This window comes from Protopterus annectens, chromosome 5.part0, assembly GCF_019279795.1.
Source record: "Protopterus annectens isolate FY-2018-M chromosome 5.part0, PAN1.0, whole genome shotgun sequence".
NCBI classification, from domain to species: domain Eukaryota; kingdom Metazoa; phylum Chordata; order Ceratodontiformes; family Protopteridae; genus Protopterus; species Protopterus annectens.
This window is the reverse complement of record NC_056735.1, coordinates 637,344,087-637,361,818: the sequence shown is the minus strand read 5'-3', so window position 1 is coordinate 637,361,818 and position 17,732 is coordinate 637,344,087. Positions and strand designations below refer to the sequence as shown.

General features: G+C 36.0%; 1 protein-coding gene across 2 annotated transcripts in view; it reads left to right on the top strand.

Moving 5' to 3' along the window:
* The first annotated feature begins 1,433 nt into the window (after positions 1 to 1,433).
* Positions 1,434 to 17,732, top strand: part of SHOX (short stature homeobox) — a 59,613-nt gene continuing 43,314 nt past the window's right edge. For both annotated transcript variants that reach the window (XM_044072482.1, XM_044072481.1), the window contains exons 1-3: positions 1,434 to 1,896; positions 6,732 to 6,940; positions 16,100 to 16,157. In XM_044072482.1, coding sequence (XP_043928417.1) covers positions 1,608 to 1,896; positions 6,732 to 6,940; positions 16,100 to 16,157 — 556 coding nt within the window. In that variant the 5' untranslated portion in view covers positions 1,434 to 1,607. The remainder of the gene's footprint in view (positions 1,897 to 6,731; positions 6,941 to 16,099; positions 16,158 to 17,732) is intronic.

The following is a 17,732-nucleotide window of genomic DNA, read 5'->3' as shown; positions in this document are numbered from 1 at the left end:
AAACACACACACACACACAGACGAGCGCGCGTATTTGCTTGTATCTGCGACCAATCAGAACGCTAAATAATTTACACTATGAACTTTAATAATCTTCTTTGAAAAATGTGCCTTTATACTATACACCTTGAGGCATACACAATGAGAACAAATTACATTTAACAAATAGCCTAAGAGCTGATGTTAGAAATACGTGTATATTCTGAATTATAGCCCCACCGCTACACAAAAATGAACAAATGGTGTCTATTATTTTAAATATTAAAAATATACAAAAACATTTACAAAAAGACCCCCTTCACTTTGCATTATACTTGTCTAAAACAGCATTTTCCCTGCAGTTGCGCGTTGATCGTTGAAGTACGTACCTGTTGTATTATTTGTTATGCATCCACTCTTTTTCATCACACACCGGTATATGGCCTTTCTTACCCAGTACAATCAAAGTATATGTGCAGGGCCTACAGCAATAAAAGCTGAAAAGGCACCCAAACCAATAAACACTTAACGACTGCATTTTAGACATAATTTCCCCCATAATGGATGGACTGCAGTTTAGACTAAAGAAGGTAACGTGACTGTCACAATGGTGTGGGGTTTGTACACCTGTTTTCCTCAAAACATTATATAGTGAGAAATGATCAAATAAAAAACTATATCATTTAGTTAAAGAAGATTATCAGTGTTAGCGTCTCGGCAGTCACGCTTTCATATTTCAACACGTGTTAAAAATAAAAGATCTGTAGTGTTCATTCTTGAAAGTTCTAAAATGTTTAACTAAATCTGAATTTAACTCTATTGCCTATTCTCTGCTTAGGTATTTATGCAGTTGCCTGTATTTCGGTATTCCTTTTCCCACTTCTATAGTGTTTGCTCTCCCCTAATTTGAAAAATGATGTGAACGTCATTTACTGGAATATGTAAGTATAGCTTATACAAACAGCTCGTTTGAAAACTGAAAAGTCACTGGTAACTGTCACTTATCAACAGTTAGCTCCTTCTCCCAACCCACCAGTTTAGTGCCAAAGTTAATGACATAGATGTTCCGAAAGGGTGAGATCGGGTCGGTGGCGCGCGTGGGAACACACGCCGCACACGCCTACCCCCCCCCCCCCCCACACACACACACAAACTAAACACTTTTCTATCAGACCTAATGTGATTTCTGTAAATGCAGTTATATTGTGGTTATGGGCACTGCTGCCACTGTAAGCCATTGTCACAGTGAGAAACAATACTGTGAAGGCGAGCGCTTGAGCAAGAGGCTTAATAAATTACAATTCAATTAGAAGCCTGCAATTGGTGATGTGATCAGGGAGTTCAGCTAAAAGTTGCTCTTGGTTTCGGCAGCCAACGGCAGTAATTGCAGCAGACAGACAGAGGTGGGGGCTGGGGCGGAGGTAGCCGCGTATAAATAGTGGGATCTCTTGTTGAAAGCCATGACAGGAGGAGGAGGAGGGAGGTTTAACCTGACAGAGACATAAGCACTTACAGAACGAAAAAACGGACGTACAACAACCCGAGGAATACCGAGGGCAACAGCCCAACTTCCGGGCATAGGATTTCTGCAGACTGGAGTAGGATATTCCCCCTAAACACTTGAAACAATGGAAGAGCTTACGGCTTTTGTTTCCAAATCCTTCGACCCCAAAAGCAAGGAATGCAGCAGCAACAGCAAGAAGGAATCAATAACATATCGGGAAGTTTTAGAAAGTGGTTTAGCTCGGGCCCGGGAGTTGGTCAGTTCAGAAGCAAGCCTGCAGGAGCTAGCTGAAGCTGCTAGTGGGGGCAACAGTCTCCACTGTCCTGTGCATCATATGTACAAGGAACAAGCTGGAGAAAGCGACAAGGAGAAACTGAAAGAGTTTGGCGGAAGCCTTGGAAGAACGACAGAAGGTAAGCACACTCAACAACAACAGCAGTGAGGCCCTACACAAGAGCATCCGATGGCAGCGGTACCCATTCAGTGCACCAATGGCATTGTCCATTCGGAAGAAAAAGAATTGGTGTTGTTGTATTAACAAGTATAGATGTTATATACGTGTTCTGTGAAAAACAAATAAATAAAATCGCAATGATCAAGCAGTATGTAAACGCATTTATAAAATGTAGTTATCAAATCAACATTCAACAGCTTCTTGCTAATAGTTACCTTTTACAGGATGTCGAAAAATAAGAGACTTGCCTAGCTGCACGCTGCATCTTGCAAGAAATTGGTGCAAGTGGTCATGCAGATGTACTTTTTATAGTGGAACAAATTCAAAATAAAGATTTCAGAAAAGTGGTTTGATTTTTAATAACATCTGAAGAATATGATTGTTACAGCTAAAGCTATGGAACAATCGCTTCTTTACAGTAGTGCATCCCGATATGTGCACCAGCATTTCCTTGCAACTTTTATTGGGAAGCTTATATCACTCTTAAAACGTAGTATTTAACAAACATATCTCTATCCATTTAAATCTGTCTACATAGCTATCTAGCAAGCTATATACCAATGCGTTATATATATATATATATATATATATATATATATATAAACATTATGTCCACTCAATATTCAGTTACCTGCAATATAAGTAAATCATCTACTATGTCAATAAGCAAACGCTAATTAAAGTAACATATATTTATTTGTAAATCATAAAAACTTAGCCTTTCCAATAGCTTCCTCCGACATTTCTTAGGTAGTAATTATTTGAACATTCGTTGTGTTTTTGGCACCATCGCAGTTAGAATACTGAACATTTGACATGTGCTTCCGTGGAAGAGAACATGGAATTATTATGATACAGAATGAAGAAATGTTCCTCAGATGAAGTAACGTTGGAGAGTGGATAGTTTTGCTTTTCTGCTTTCTAAGAATTTTAATGTCTTAATTTACTAAACTAAGTGTTTAAACACACACGCTGCCGAGATAGGACTTTAAAATAGCTGCTTGCCCTCAAGATTGTGGTGTTAGGGTTGCAATTAATATATGTCCAGCTTGTAGCTCTTACAGGTGATCCCCAACTAGTTTTCAGGCATAACTCAATGTATTCTTTCATTTCAACCTTTCTTTTGATATTCATCCCATCGTCGTATTTTTCCTAGTATAATTTGCCCAGTAATGATGCACTTGAACTAAATCACTGAGCAATCAGTTACAGCGTGACAGGTCATTTATACAGCCTATTTGACATAACTCTCAGCTGTACTTCATTGAGAGGAAAGGTATAGTTTTGAATCTTAAAAATGCACATTCCACACTGTTTCAAGTTGAAATAAATGAACCAGTCACATTTTTTCATTCTTAAGAATTTTAACAAATATCCGTGCTAAATAATATTGAAACATAATAATTCACTAAAAAAGCTTGTAACTATTGACAAAGAGTTATTAGCTGTTTAAATTAAGTGGTGAGTTTTCCACATTCTACCCATTTGTTCCACATTAGGAGAGGAAATGTTTTTCATTTTGGAGAAGGAAGGTTGAGAGATATGTTATTTAACAAGGGAAAACTAGGTCTTCGGGTATATAACATTTTTTTTCTTCTGGACTGCATGGAACTACCCTCCTGTGTTTTAAGTGCTACATGAGTTAGATGTTTTGTGGGTGTGTGAGTACTGCTTGTGAACCAAAATAACGTTTTATTTTTGGTATACCATCACACACTTAGATGTCTGGGCTTTCCTTATTTTCTGAAGCGCGTACATGGCCTAGTTTGGTTTATTTCTTGCTTTAGGGTTTCTGATGTAATTTAAGCGGCTATGTCCCACCTAAAGCAATTATTACTTCTAAACAATTGTCATGGGCTGTTAGCTGAGTTTGTAATACTGTTATGTCGTTCTGCTAAATAACTAGTAGCAGAGTTTATAGACTACTTTATAAAATCAAAGAAAAGACTGACACAGAAGAAGTGGAACATGCACTCTTGGTCATTAAGATGACCGGTTTCAATCAATGCAAATAATTAATAGAACCACAAAGTTTAAATGATGTGTATTTTTGCAAAAGAGTTAGGAACTTGCTCACAACAACCGGTTAATCTGCGGTCTAACAGGTTTAATATAAACACGAATTGTATATCTTGTTTCTACTACTTTACTGACGTTGCATTGCTTTTGTTTATAGTCGGGAAGTGTCCCAGTGATGTGAATATTAGTTTTGCTTCTTTTATCATCACCCCAATCCAGTTGTATTTATTTATTTATTTCGACCGACAGCGTTATTTTGCACCAGGGTGATGTAAGCAATAATGAAAACACATATAACTAAATGTCCAAGCTGTTAAGACCCAAACAAACGCATTTACTGAAACAGGGCATTTTCTATGAATGCTTACTTAAAATGCTGACATTCATATTACAAGGTTGGTCCTACCTATTAAAAGTTTGTATGGGTGGTTTCCGTGTTAGAATATATTTTATAACGGGACTGGAATAAGTATTTAATAAGTAGCATAATGGACTGAGTTTTGAAATAGCACGTTTACAATTCTTCTGGACAAATGACACTAGCACTCTACAGAAATGTCCAGATTCTGCTGTAAGGCCCTAAGATTTCCTCTGCTTTCAACCTCTTCCTGGTGTGTGTGTGTGTGTGTGTGTGTGTGTGTGTGTGTGTATGCATACAAATGTGTATGTCTCATAACTATATTAACACATGGGGAGAGATAGGGGGACAAGACGGTGATTTAAAATAGATATATATGACCTACATGAAGACTTTCTCTCTCTGACCTATGTACCTATCAACCCCTTAGCCCAAGAATCAGGGACAAAATCAAAACACAAAGGGGTGTGTCAAATAAAGAAGAGATTTTAGATATTGCTACTATATGCTTAAAAGTTGCTCGCACAAAAGGCGTTATATTTATGTAGGGATATAAAGTCTGGAACTCAAATGACTGTCATTAATTGCTGACTACTACCTTCAAGAAATTGCCCGAAAAACACAAATTTTAGGAGGAACAGGCAAAAAAACATAAGGCAAAATCAGGGAAATTCTGCGAAATTGAGGACAAATAAGAGCTATAACCTCCACACACGTAGCCCTCCCAAACCAGGCAGGAATATTAGGGTCCCACTCCGCCTACAAAGATGGAAAATCTCACGTGATATGTTTTCATTTAATTTTACATAAAGCATCATGGAAGTTGACCCGTATATTGAATATAAATAGCTTTATAATCAACACTTTATTAACGAGAAACAACCTTCGCGGAAAAAAGCATTTTCAAGTCATAACTTCATTCTAACAACATATTTTATACAATGCAAAATAAGCAAACAGTTAAAAAAGTTCCAGTAGTCGTATTCTTTTAAACCAGTATTTCGAAAAGTTCCGTACATTAAATTAACTGTGCAGCCTGTTCTGCAGCACTTTTATTTTGCTTTCAGTATTTAAAATTGTTAGCAGACAAAAATGTAATCACTTATCTCGTTCACCAAGATACTTAACCTGAAGCATCTAACTTGTAGGGCAATCTGACTAGATTATATAAGTACTTGCTTAATGGACATTCCCGATTTACTTGTAGTGCAGAGCATTCTGGATTTAAAAAGTTAAAGCAATATATTTTTTTTCATTTTAGACTCATAAAATTCTTAATATTTGAACCTGAGTGCACTTTGATGAGTTTTTGCTTGTTTGTTTGTCTGTCTGCCTGTTTGTTTACTTACAGCTTGTTGACGAGGCAGAAAACTGACCTGTCTGGACCATTTTCAGACTCAGCAGGGGATAAAATCCACAAGCAATGTACATTAGTGGATTGCAGTATAACAATGGCACAATAAAGGCAGTTAATTAAATCAGTCACATGCTTAGGTTATAATACTAACATCCTGCTGCAATAGTACTCTTTATTACTCGCTGTGGAAAGAAAGTCGATAGCTGTAGTTCCCACTATCTTCTAAAATGTATAGTAAAGGACAAACTTAGCAAATTACAAGAAAACAGAAGTGTTCCACCAAGTATCACAAACACAACACTACTAACGTTTTTAATGTTCTAACTCCTTGTTTGATTGACAATAAGAAGCAGGTGACTAATGTATAGACTTAGCCACATTAAAGAAATTAGTTATGTTATTTGCCAGAGTAAAAGTTTTACTACTTTTGACAAGTTTTGACTGCTGATTTTAAAAACCTAGACTTGACATTGAAATTTCCGGGTCTTAGCCACGCCAAACGTGATCTGCCCTCAGCATCTCAACATACAAGTAGCATTCAAGTTGACTTGTTTACTTTTAAAATACAAGCCCTGTAGTCTGCTAATCTATACAAGGAAGTGCGCGCGCGCGCACACACACACACACACACACACACACACACACACATATTTCATCTTTGTTTCTGTCTGGCTAGCTATGCATTTAAACCTGATCCAAACTGGTCATAACAGTGAATATTAATGAAGCATTCAATGAAAAGGCTACTGCTGTAAGAACAAATTATATTTATTTAGTTTCTGTTTGCTGGCCTACTGTGTCCTTCTGTAAATGAAAACTTGCAACACACTCTCTCTCGCACACAGACATACACACAGAAACACGCATGAGAGCAGGATGGGACGTCAGCAAGATGATTTTCTCTATTACTGATGCTCTCTGGAAATGTTTGTAAAATTGACGTATGTTTTGTGTTCACTAAAAATAAAATAAAATTCTGAAAAAAGTTTAGTGCGGTAATTTGTCAGTCTCTGCACTTCAAAACATATAATCTGGACTTAAATATTTATTTTTCTCTCAGGAATCTACGACTGCAAAGAAAAAAGGGAGGATGTGAAGTCAGAAGACGAAGATGGCCAAACCAAGTTAAAGCAGAGGAGAAGTCGAACCAATTTCACGTTGGAACAGCTGAATGAGCTGGAAAGACTCTTTGATGAAACACACTATCCAGATGCCTTTATGAGAGAGGAGTTAAGTCAGAGGTTAGGACTGTCAGAGGCAAGAGTGCAGGTACAATTCATCCTATGTACATTTGCGTCACGAAAACGGATATCATTTCACTTTTTTATTAACATTCTCACCACCAGATTAATTTCGGATAGCGCCTCTCAACCTTCTGTCACTCAGCTGTGTGAGACTAGCTGATGTCAGAGTGTATCTAACCTGGAACTAGAAGTTCAGGACACAGTTCACCTAGTAAACAGAAAATTAAGCGGAGTATTTTGATAATTTTATAACACTTGCAGTTAACAGTTTCATGGATTGCTATGCATTTCTGTTTAAAGTGATACAGGACAGCACGGAATGTTATTTCATTTTTAAGTTAAATTTATTGACTGATATTATTTGTTAATGTGCAACAGCTGAGTGTAATAGTGCCACACGTACTTATTTTTGTTTTCTTTAGAGTGCAAAGTGCCACCATCGAGATAAATGCTTTACGCTAAATGTCCACTTTTACCCTCATGGGCTGCATACAATACATTAATTCTGCAGGATGTAATTGCATTTTTTTTCAACACTAATTAGAAAGAAATACATCAGCAAAATACACACCACACTTTCTTTCTTTTAGAACATTGCAAAGATCACAAATCCCCACCTAGTCTTCCTTCCCTTTATGTACCCTCAAAAGGACCATACTTGGTACCTCATTACATCTCTCTCTCCAATGTGTCTACTACGTATTTGCATAATTTTATACAAACAAAAAAATGTATTGTTAACCTATTGAACTATATCAATGTAAAATGATGTTACTTAGCTTCTTTTTAATGCAACTTTAACTTTATGCATGTAACCCACCATATGTGAATCTTGATGCTATAACTGCTATTATGGCAATATTGTTTAAAATTGTACTTGTTTAAGAATGTACTACTGGAGCTTTTCTCCTCGGGTCTCCACTGAAAATGGGCCACAAGCTCAGTTGGACTAACCCGGTTAACAAATGTCAATACATAAATAAATAGATAGATAGATATCTCAGGGAAGCTGAAATGACAACTCGTAATCTAGTATAACCAAAAAAAAAAAAAAAACACATTAAGGATTTTGTTTTCTTTCAACATTAAGTCAAAAGTAAGTCCTGCAAAATTGTTAGAAAGGGTACATTTCTCCCCGTGGTGATAAAGACAGGGCTAACCATGCCATAAACTTAATGAAAAGATTAACCTTCTGCTGCAGGGGATAGCATTTTATATGGCATCTCTCGTGTTTGCTACTTTGGCTGAACAATATCTGCCAGAGGCCTGATGCACTGTTTCTATATAAAAAATGCAAACAATCTAATTCCGCACTCATTTTCCACTTCTTTATTACTAAACAACACGATGACAAGAAGTTTAGTGTTACATCACTTTGGATCAAGCCATCAGATTATACAATCTCTGAGCTAGATTACGAAGAAATCATGAAATCAATGCAGCTAAAATATTGTGTTAGAGTTACCACCTGTCCCACTTTGCGAGGGACAGTCCCTCTATGGGCAGTTGTGCCCTGCAAAAAAAAAATGTAAAAATGGCAAATGTCCTGAGATATTAGGGTAAAATTATTTCCTATATTGTACGTAATAGTTGCATAAAACAGTTATTCTGTATCTGAAACATCTAAATGTTATAAGAAACAGAATAAGCAACTAAAATGCTACAATAATAAGCTTTTATTTAGGCAAAAAAGTTAAGTCCTGTCCTTTGTACTGGCCGTGGGTATGTTTTGCCCTGCTGCCATAATTGTCCCACTTTGGGCATTTGAAAAGGTGGCAGCCCTATATTGTGTGTGTGTGTGTGTGTGTGTGTGCGTGTGTACGTGGATGGAGTAGACGTTTACAACAAAGGGGCTTAGAACACCATAGAATTCAGACCCCACGACAGATATTACTTTAGGAAATGTAACCAAGTAAGAATAAAAGCATTAAATAATAGTCCTGTCCTTATTTTCTTAACACGTGAGGGCGTGTTAAAGAGTGCTAAATGAGATATGCAATTACTTGTAGTTTTATGGTGTTATAAATAAGACAAAACTTTGTCTGAGGCCTTGCCATTACTGGGCATTTTATTTAGTATTCCACTGAAAATTTCACAGTATCCAGCTGTCAGGTTATAACTGAAGGTTATGAGAGGAGCTAGGAGGAGCAGGCGGCAATTCAGTTACAACAAATATCTTAGGGTTTATGGTTCAGGGCTAAATTAAATGTCATTATTCACTGTCCCTAATGGAAATCAAAAGAAAATCAGATTATGGCATTTGCAAAACGAATCACTGAGTGATCCTTAATGAAGAAATAACTGTCTAAACCACTGTACTGTGCTTTACTTAGCATATTCATGACTAATTGGAATTGATCATGCGTCGCACAAAGCTTGATTTATGTTTGTTCTAGACATTGGTTTGCTAATTTATTTATTATTACATTCCACTGACCGATGCTCGGATACTATTACTGTTTGGAGCTCTGCATTTTATATGTGTTCTATTATATGTAAATGGTTTTGGTAATTGGAAAACAACAGTATGGGTTCCTAAACATCATTTATCCCATTCATTGTTGAAAGAGGTTACTGTGTCCTGAAAGTATATTAAATCAAGGTGATTGGCATTTGTCGAGATGTGCGAAGCAATACTTCTCTTTTACTTTCTTTTCGGATATTCCTGTTTTTTTTTTAGTGTGAATGATATAAATAATTAAACATTTTTAGATAAGCAGCGGGTACCACTGGTGTCATTTTATTTCTAGTTGTGAGACGTGAATCGTAATCAAGTACTTTACCAGAGCCGTGGGCGCTGCAATTATCCTATGTTTCATACTGTAGATTGTTTTTGTGGAAATAATGGAGGAAAATGAACCTTTTCAGAGTTTTCTAGTTCAGCATATGTTGAAAAGTTGTCCGATACTTTTTTATTCTTGGTTCTGATCCAGGAAGCAGATGAAACTAATACGCACACTTCAAATCTGTAAGGAAACGTTAAATTAAAATAGTTTAATGAATATCTTAACTAGTGTAACATATGGTATAAATGGAAATGACCAGAGGAAAACAATCTAATTTGTCCCCATAGCTCTCCTCCCCCTTAGTAAAACAATCAATGACAAAAGCCACAGATTCGGACGAGACAAAGGCCCCAAACATGGTGAATTTTTCAAAACATTGCCACCCTCTACTCAAAATGCTAACAGAATAAATGGTTTTAAATTGATTATGTGCTTTAGTTTGTTAATCTGGTTGGCGGGCTTGTCTTTGGACTCCTTTTAACCACAGTCGGGGCCAAAGGCACTCATTGTCTAATATGTTGAAGTTTTAAAGTGGGAGATTACATTAGGTATTTACAGTGAACGTTTAAAGTGCAAGACAATATATTTACTGTGAATTCCAGTTTGGAATGGATAGACGCAAACTATATTTTAATTATTAGAGTACCTGACATTGTGTGATGAAAATATGGAAGAAATATTATTATAACAAATAAAACAGAGACATGTAAGTTACACGCAATGTATTCCAGAGCTCAAAGAGCATTTTTCCAACAAAAATAATACTGGCCTTAATATGGACGTTCTTTACAACTGTATTGTAAAAATATTGTCATAATGACAAGTTTAAAGAAATTATTCAGTACTCAACGACAAAAATGCATCCATTTTGTTCACTTTATGATGAATGAATCTGTATGTGTAATAGATGGAATTCTTTATATTAATATGGCCAAATGTTTTGTTCAAATCAGTTTTTAAAGATCGTGGGTGAATTATTCGACTTTGGGTATTTTTCTTTTTGATTGCCTCATAGCAGCTCTGTCAGGATTTTATCAATTGCTGCTTGATCGTAGATTGAGTCTTGCTATAAAGGTTCTGGACTATTGTTGAATTGGAAGTGAGCTAGCTTCTGCAACAACGAGGGAGTGTGTGTGTGTGTGTGGGGGGGGGGGGGTCATGCCCGTATTTGTTTAACTGATTAGATTAGGCAATTCATTAATACTTTAATGCTACGCTACATTTCACATATGAAGAGGCGTATTTTTTATTAAGAAGTTTCCAATAATTGTTTATTTAAAATAAACAGCAATGCTTTTTGGTGATGCCCAGAATTATGTCAAATGCATGCATAAATACATAAAGAGAATGAAATGAATGTTGACTATTTAAAAAGTGCATTTCGTTTGCATAAGGTAAATGCCAGAACTAGTGAGTAATAATGAAGCCATCTGCTTTTAGTAAGAATTGGTCATAGAGATGGCAATGTGTTAGCCTCAACTCTTTCACCCCCCCCCCCCCCATCAATCCCGTCTACCCAGATAAAGGCTGGTGTAGATTCAGGAAATTAAGCCTTGCAGTCCACGTTTGCTACTCTTTGTGTGAAGGAAGTGATACTTTTAAGTGAAACATTATTATGGGGATTACAGTCCTGCATGTTTTTTCTTCTGTACAAATGTCATTTATTGTTGAATAGTAACTACAAAACAAAATAAAAATGAAGTAAACTCCAATACACTTCTCTGAAATTGTTGTTTCCAAAAGTTCACAGCAAAAGACATAATCATCCTCTAATTCCCAATTGTAACGATTCAATTTGATTACTGATTAAATAGCTGAAGTGCGATTGCTTAAAAATATTTGCACTTCTGCTATTTAATAAATAATAAAGTGAATGTTACAGTCCTGTATATTTTGTTAATTTCGAGGGCTTGATTTTAGTTCGCGTTGTTTTGTAGCTTCCACTTAAAAGACCGTGTGTATACAGGCCTTGTGGCTATTATTTTGTGAGAACTATCATATTTTTGAGATGGTAACTCGTGTCCACGTTTCATGTGCTATTTTAAATAAGGTTGAAGGTGACTGCAGCTTTTAGAATCCATGCCTTTCAAACTACCGTTGCTTACGTGATTCTACGATTATAAATTAAATGGAAATATCAGCGGATCAGTACTGCACCCCCTTTATTCCACAAAAAAGGCAAGTGCACCTGCTGAAGGCATCAGAGGTGTCGCCTTTAGTCTACATTTTGTATATAAATCTAATGTCGTTGCCCAATCACCCTCTTATCATTTTAGAAATGTATTCAAACCTAAAAATTCTACCTCAGGCAGATAGAAAGGATACAAGTTGTTTCCGAATATTGCCATTTGTATTCATAAAAGGCTATTTTTAGAGATGTTTTCCTTTAAAACAAACATTCTTTGTATGCCTCTATGCTGTAAATATTTGATTAGACAGTTTTAAACATTTTGTGATGTTTTATTGTTGGAGTTTCCAAGAGATGCTCAGAAAAAATGTATTAATTTAAGTACAACCACACCCTTGTCTATAATCTACCCCACCTTGGACACCTCACCTGAGGTTACCTAGTGCAAAACAATGAGGCTGGCTATGTGCTTCTTGTAAGTCACAAGTGGTTACTCAGTTAAAACAGTGTGTGCCTGCCTGCGCGCGTGTGCATGTTTGCCCACGTGTGCGTGACTATGTTGTGTGCCTATGTGGGGGAGGGGACTTCCTCCCCAAGTTAGCATTTCGTTTTCCCAAGATATTTTTTGACTAATAGTCGCACACTGGTAGAAATGTCTGGTATGAGGCACACTTCACTACTCGTGGCTTCTGTGGGATTTTATGCAGTTTTTTTCATATTCAGTCGTCATCTGTTACAAATAGGAGGTGTTTTTCTGTAGATGCAGATACTAAGGTTACAATGTTTTTTTTTTTTTCAGACACGCTTTCATCGCTTCAACGTGAAATTAGTCTGCATAAAGAAATCAAATTTTACCAGTTTAGAGATAATAAGAACGTATTGTTTTGATACAGCTCATGTTGTGCTGGCCGTGCTCGTAGCTCTAAACCTCGCAGCTCCAAAATGTGGAACACTGCCACTAGTACTGTGGAACAAATGGGCAAAATGTGGAACACTTACTAACAGCTTTCAAACGAAGTCAACTGCGAAGTTAATTGCATGGTTAGAATGTGTTACTTTATAATAATACAATCCGTTTGATGAATTAATACGAAATTCAGTATTTTAATCATTAACCGCGTGTATCAAACCCAAATGTTCTTAACACAGAATGTCACAATAAAGAACATGGACTTTTAAGACTCGAAATGAGTAATGCTCCTCATAATGAGGTCCACTTGAGAAATATGACCGGGTTGTATTTTAAGGCGAATGTGAAAATAACACACAGTGCCAGTCGTGCCTCTCAACTGTACAGATTTTCGCAGAATGTCCAGATTTTTGCCTCATATATTTGGTCCGTTTTTTATAACATTGTGGTTTTCTGTCAAATTAGTGGCAAATCATTAAGGACTGAAATTAGAAAATAATCACAGACGTTTGAGTTTCAGACTTAACACCCTTCAGAAAATTCATGCTAATGCAGCACCTGTTGTTCTATTAACTTTCTAAGTTTGTAATAGCAATGTTTAAACATTGCCCCTATTTTTGGGCTTTTGTCCCCCTTTTATTTATGGCTTTGTCCAGATTTCTTGCTCTGAGAGTTTGAGAGGTATGCGTTTTTCTTTTGTGGTGTTTGCTTGTGTGGTACTAACATTAACAGTTAATAAATCACTGTGTATATTCTCCGGTTCTGAAATATTTGCCCCCTGTTACACTGTGCTAGTAAGAATATAAAATAATGGCGTGCATACTTCTCAACTGTCCCTGACTTTGAGATATGTTGTTGATGTTGACTCACATTTTTACTCTATCCCACTTAATCCCTCGTAAAACTGGTGACATTCGAATAAAATATTGTGAATTACGCTTAACAAACCATGATAATAACTAAAGTTATAGACTACTTTTATTTCAGAATTGTTATTAACTCACATTCTCTTAGTCTGTCAGTGTCTTAGGTTAATAGCCCTAATATTTTAAAAGTGTCCCTGATTATTTCTGGATTTGTCCCTGATTCTGTTGAGGTTTGTCCCTGATTTGTTGAGAGCTATGATGGTGTGTTTCCCCACACAGGCAGTCTGGGTAGATGGAAAGAAGATTCATTTATTTTTCGGAAAGAGTTGGCAACATTTATGATTAGTTCAAGGTTTGCCAGTCTGTACTTGATCCCGAGTCATTGCTACATTTAACTTCCCAATGAAATGGCGTCCTGGATATGTTTTCAGATGCACCGTTATCTTTTATATTTTGTTTGATTTATTAAAATTACACTTTATACTACATACTCAGTTTCAAAGTCAATACATAGCTTTCTCCACTTATGATGGAATTTTAAACAGTTAACTAGCACGAATATGCCAACTGATATGCCATATCTTTCCTTAACAAGTGACTTATAATGATTTTTTTTTTTATAAACCAAAGTCCCGTTGTCATTTGTTTCAGCTTAGTACATAAAATCAGGGGCAGAGTAATACAATAAGCAGGGTAAAAGCTCAAAACATTAGGGAAACAGAAAATACTTGTACTGTTTCAGTTATAAAGTGAATTAAACAGTTTTGTATCAGCATGCATTTTCTACAGAACAATACGTCTTAATGTTCAACACGACTGACTTGATTTCAATTAATCAGTGCTCTGTCAAAAAAGGGGGCAGCGTGCTGAGCTAAAATCTGGAATATTTTATGGACTCTTGAGATCATGTTGCAACCGGCTTGAATATTGTATGCATATGCCAAATTTAATCTTCGGTGGATTAATTTGTCGTCTGCGAGGGCAGATAGGCTGTAGAACTGCAAAATATGACATATGCTTTATTAGAACGAGAGTATCATTTGAAATATTAGGAAATGCACAGTTCTCAACCAATCGGGCAAACCTCATCAGAATCAGTGACAAATCTAGAAATAATCAGGAACAATCAGGGAAAATTTGAAATTATTAGTGCTATTAAAATGAGGCACTGGCTTAATAACAAAACGTGAAGTGATATATATTTTCTAAAGTAAAAGAAACCTGTAGCTTTTATTGTTGTCATTATTTATTAAGGTGTAATTTTTTCTTTCTTTCTTTCTTTCTTTCTTTCTTTCTTTCTTTCTTTCTTTCTTTCTTTCTTTCTTTCTTTCTTTAGATTTGTTTACCGGGAGTAGTCATAGATGTCCGTTTTCAGCGGAGGGCCAGGGAGAAAAGCCCCGTCATATTTAATAAAATACAGTAAATATAAAGTTAACAAAGACAAAATTGGTGTGGACAATATAATTTAGACAATATAATAGGTAACAAAATATGATAAGCAATTCACCAGGTTTTCTTCAAAAGTCGCCTATTTTAGGAGGGATTGAGAGGAATGGAGCTAAAACTGAGTCAGAATCAGTGACGTCCATAAAAATCAGGGACAGATGAGATGTATGGAAACATTCATTTTTTTCCATGTGCACACTCAAGTTGACATCATTACCATATTTTGTGTAAATAAAAACAGTATTGAGAACATTATACTTTTAAAGATAAGTGACATAAGTTTGTATAAAACAAAATGGTCACACAAAACTCATGGAAATATTTTCACCCATCATGATATATGTAAAAAACGGTCACACAAAACTGATGAAAACATTTTCACCCATCACGCTATACGGATCACATATATCTGTGCAGATCAACAGTTGTGTTTTGTCGCTATTGTTATCATATTATCTCTTTATTCTATCCAAACCGAAAATGATGAAATCCAGGCGGCATAACGATCGTAGTTGTAATGAGTGTTATAAGCATCAAGTACCCTCAGCTAGCCAGATTTTAGCAGAAGGTCCAGATTTTTGCCTCGCATGTTTGGGCTGTTACTCATAAAAAATGTGGTTTCCCGGCAAATCGCTTAAGACTGAAGTCATTAAATAATGACAGCGATTTGAATTTCAGTCTTCATGTCCTTCAGAAAATGCAAGGTAATGCAAATCCTATTATTCTAGCAACTTTCTAAGTTTATAAGAGAAATAATAAAAAGTCTGTCACTTTTTTTGGGTCTTTTTGTCCCTCCATTAATTTTGGCTCTGTTCAGGTTTCTTGTGCTAAGAGGTTGCGAGGTTTTCAGCTGCACACCTTTTATAAAGTTGTTTTACAGGTTATTTCTCATTAGCAACCAAGTGTAATTCACCCTACATTGTGTCTCTCTATTCTTAATTATGTTAAAGTATGTATTAGAATCGAATTAATCGTGCTAAAACAGACTGAGTGAACTGCATTTTAATTTTTTTCTTTCTTTTTTGTCTCTCTTTGTCTCTTTTTTAAGGTGTGGTTTCAAAACAGAAGAGCAAAATGCAGAAAACAAGAAAATCAGATGCATAAAGGTACTGCAGGAACCACTAAATTAGTTGCTATGCACATTAGCAGACCACCCTCCGGCAGGATTAATTTTATGTTATTTTATTATTTGCATTAGTTATTTATTTTTAAACATTGTGCATCAGTTTTCAGGTTAAAGTAAGCGAAACCCTTTCCATTCTGCAGCCTTGCAATGCATTTTAAACAACGCTTTTTATCACCTTTGAAATGCTGTAATCCTTATAGGCAGGGCAAATGAACAGTTCAGTATATAAACAGACATTATTTTTATTTAAATATTGTAATTGTCGCTTAGGTAGATTTAGAAGTAAAATGTAACATTTTCTTATCTTACATGGGTCTGGATTTAGCTCTTTATCTGTCAACTGTCTAGATTTCGCAGAATGCCCACATTTAAGCTTCATATTTTTGGTCTGTTCATCATAAAAGTTGTGGTTTTCTGGCAAATCATTGAGGACTGAAGTCATTGAATGATGATAACCATTTGAGTTTCAGACTTCATGTCCACCATAAAATACTTGCTAACGCAAAACCTGTTATTTTAGCAACTATCCAAGTATATAAGAGCAGTATTTAAAATATGTCCCTATTTTTGGATTTTTGATCCCCCGTTATTTTTGGCCCTGGCCAGATTTTAAGTAGCAGGAGGTTGAGAGGTATTGTTCTTTTACTTTGAAGTAAAATTTTACACAATCGGGGGACTTCACTTCTTTTTTTAGTGTGCCTGTGTGTGTATGTATGCATGTATGTATGTATGTGTGTATGTATGCGTATTTAAAAGGGGGAGAAAAAGTGAGAGTGTAAAGAAGAGAGTAGACAGACAATCGTGGTGTGTGTGATAGCTCTCAACTTCGTTGCTCAACATTAATTTGGCGACAAAGGCCCCAAATCAGGGACATTTTTAAACATAACTCTAATCCACTTAGAATTTTAATTATATAACACGTTTTGCATAAACATTCATTTTCTGGACGGTGCGAAGTATGAAACAGTAATGTCCAGCAACAGCATTACCGACCGACTGTAGTCCTCGGTAATTTATCTAAAAAACAAGGTAAAAGTAGGAGTCAATTGGCAAATCAGGGACAGCTGAGAGTTATGAGTGTGTGTGTGTGTGTGTGTGTGTGTGTGTGTGTGTGTAGACGGGAGGGGACATAACTTTCAAAAATTCATAGCGTTGGCAAAGAGTCCAGAAGGGTAGCATTTATTTATTTATTTATGTATTTATTGCTTTCTTTTTTTGGAACAGAGGTTCTTTAGATAGTGGAGACCATATAGTTAATTACAAGGAATATTTTTGTAGGCTTACGTGATTATTTAATATTGTATACATCAATGAACAGATATATCCTAACGAGGGAAAAACCTGACAGAATTCAATTAATATAAGAGGAACAGGGCAAAATATGAGAACCAAAATCGTAACGATATGCCTAAATAATAGCAGCTGATAAGTATGTAAGTGTGTTTGTGTGTGCGTGTAAGTGTATGTGTGTGTGTGTGTGTGTGTGTGTGTGTGTGTGTGACAGAGAGTACTAAACAAACTGGCATGGCATTAATAAGTTCCCGAGAAAGAGCGT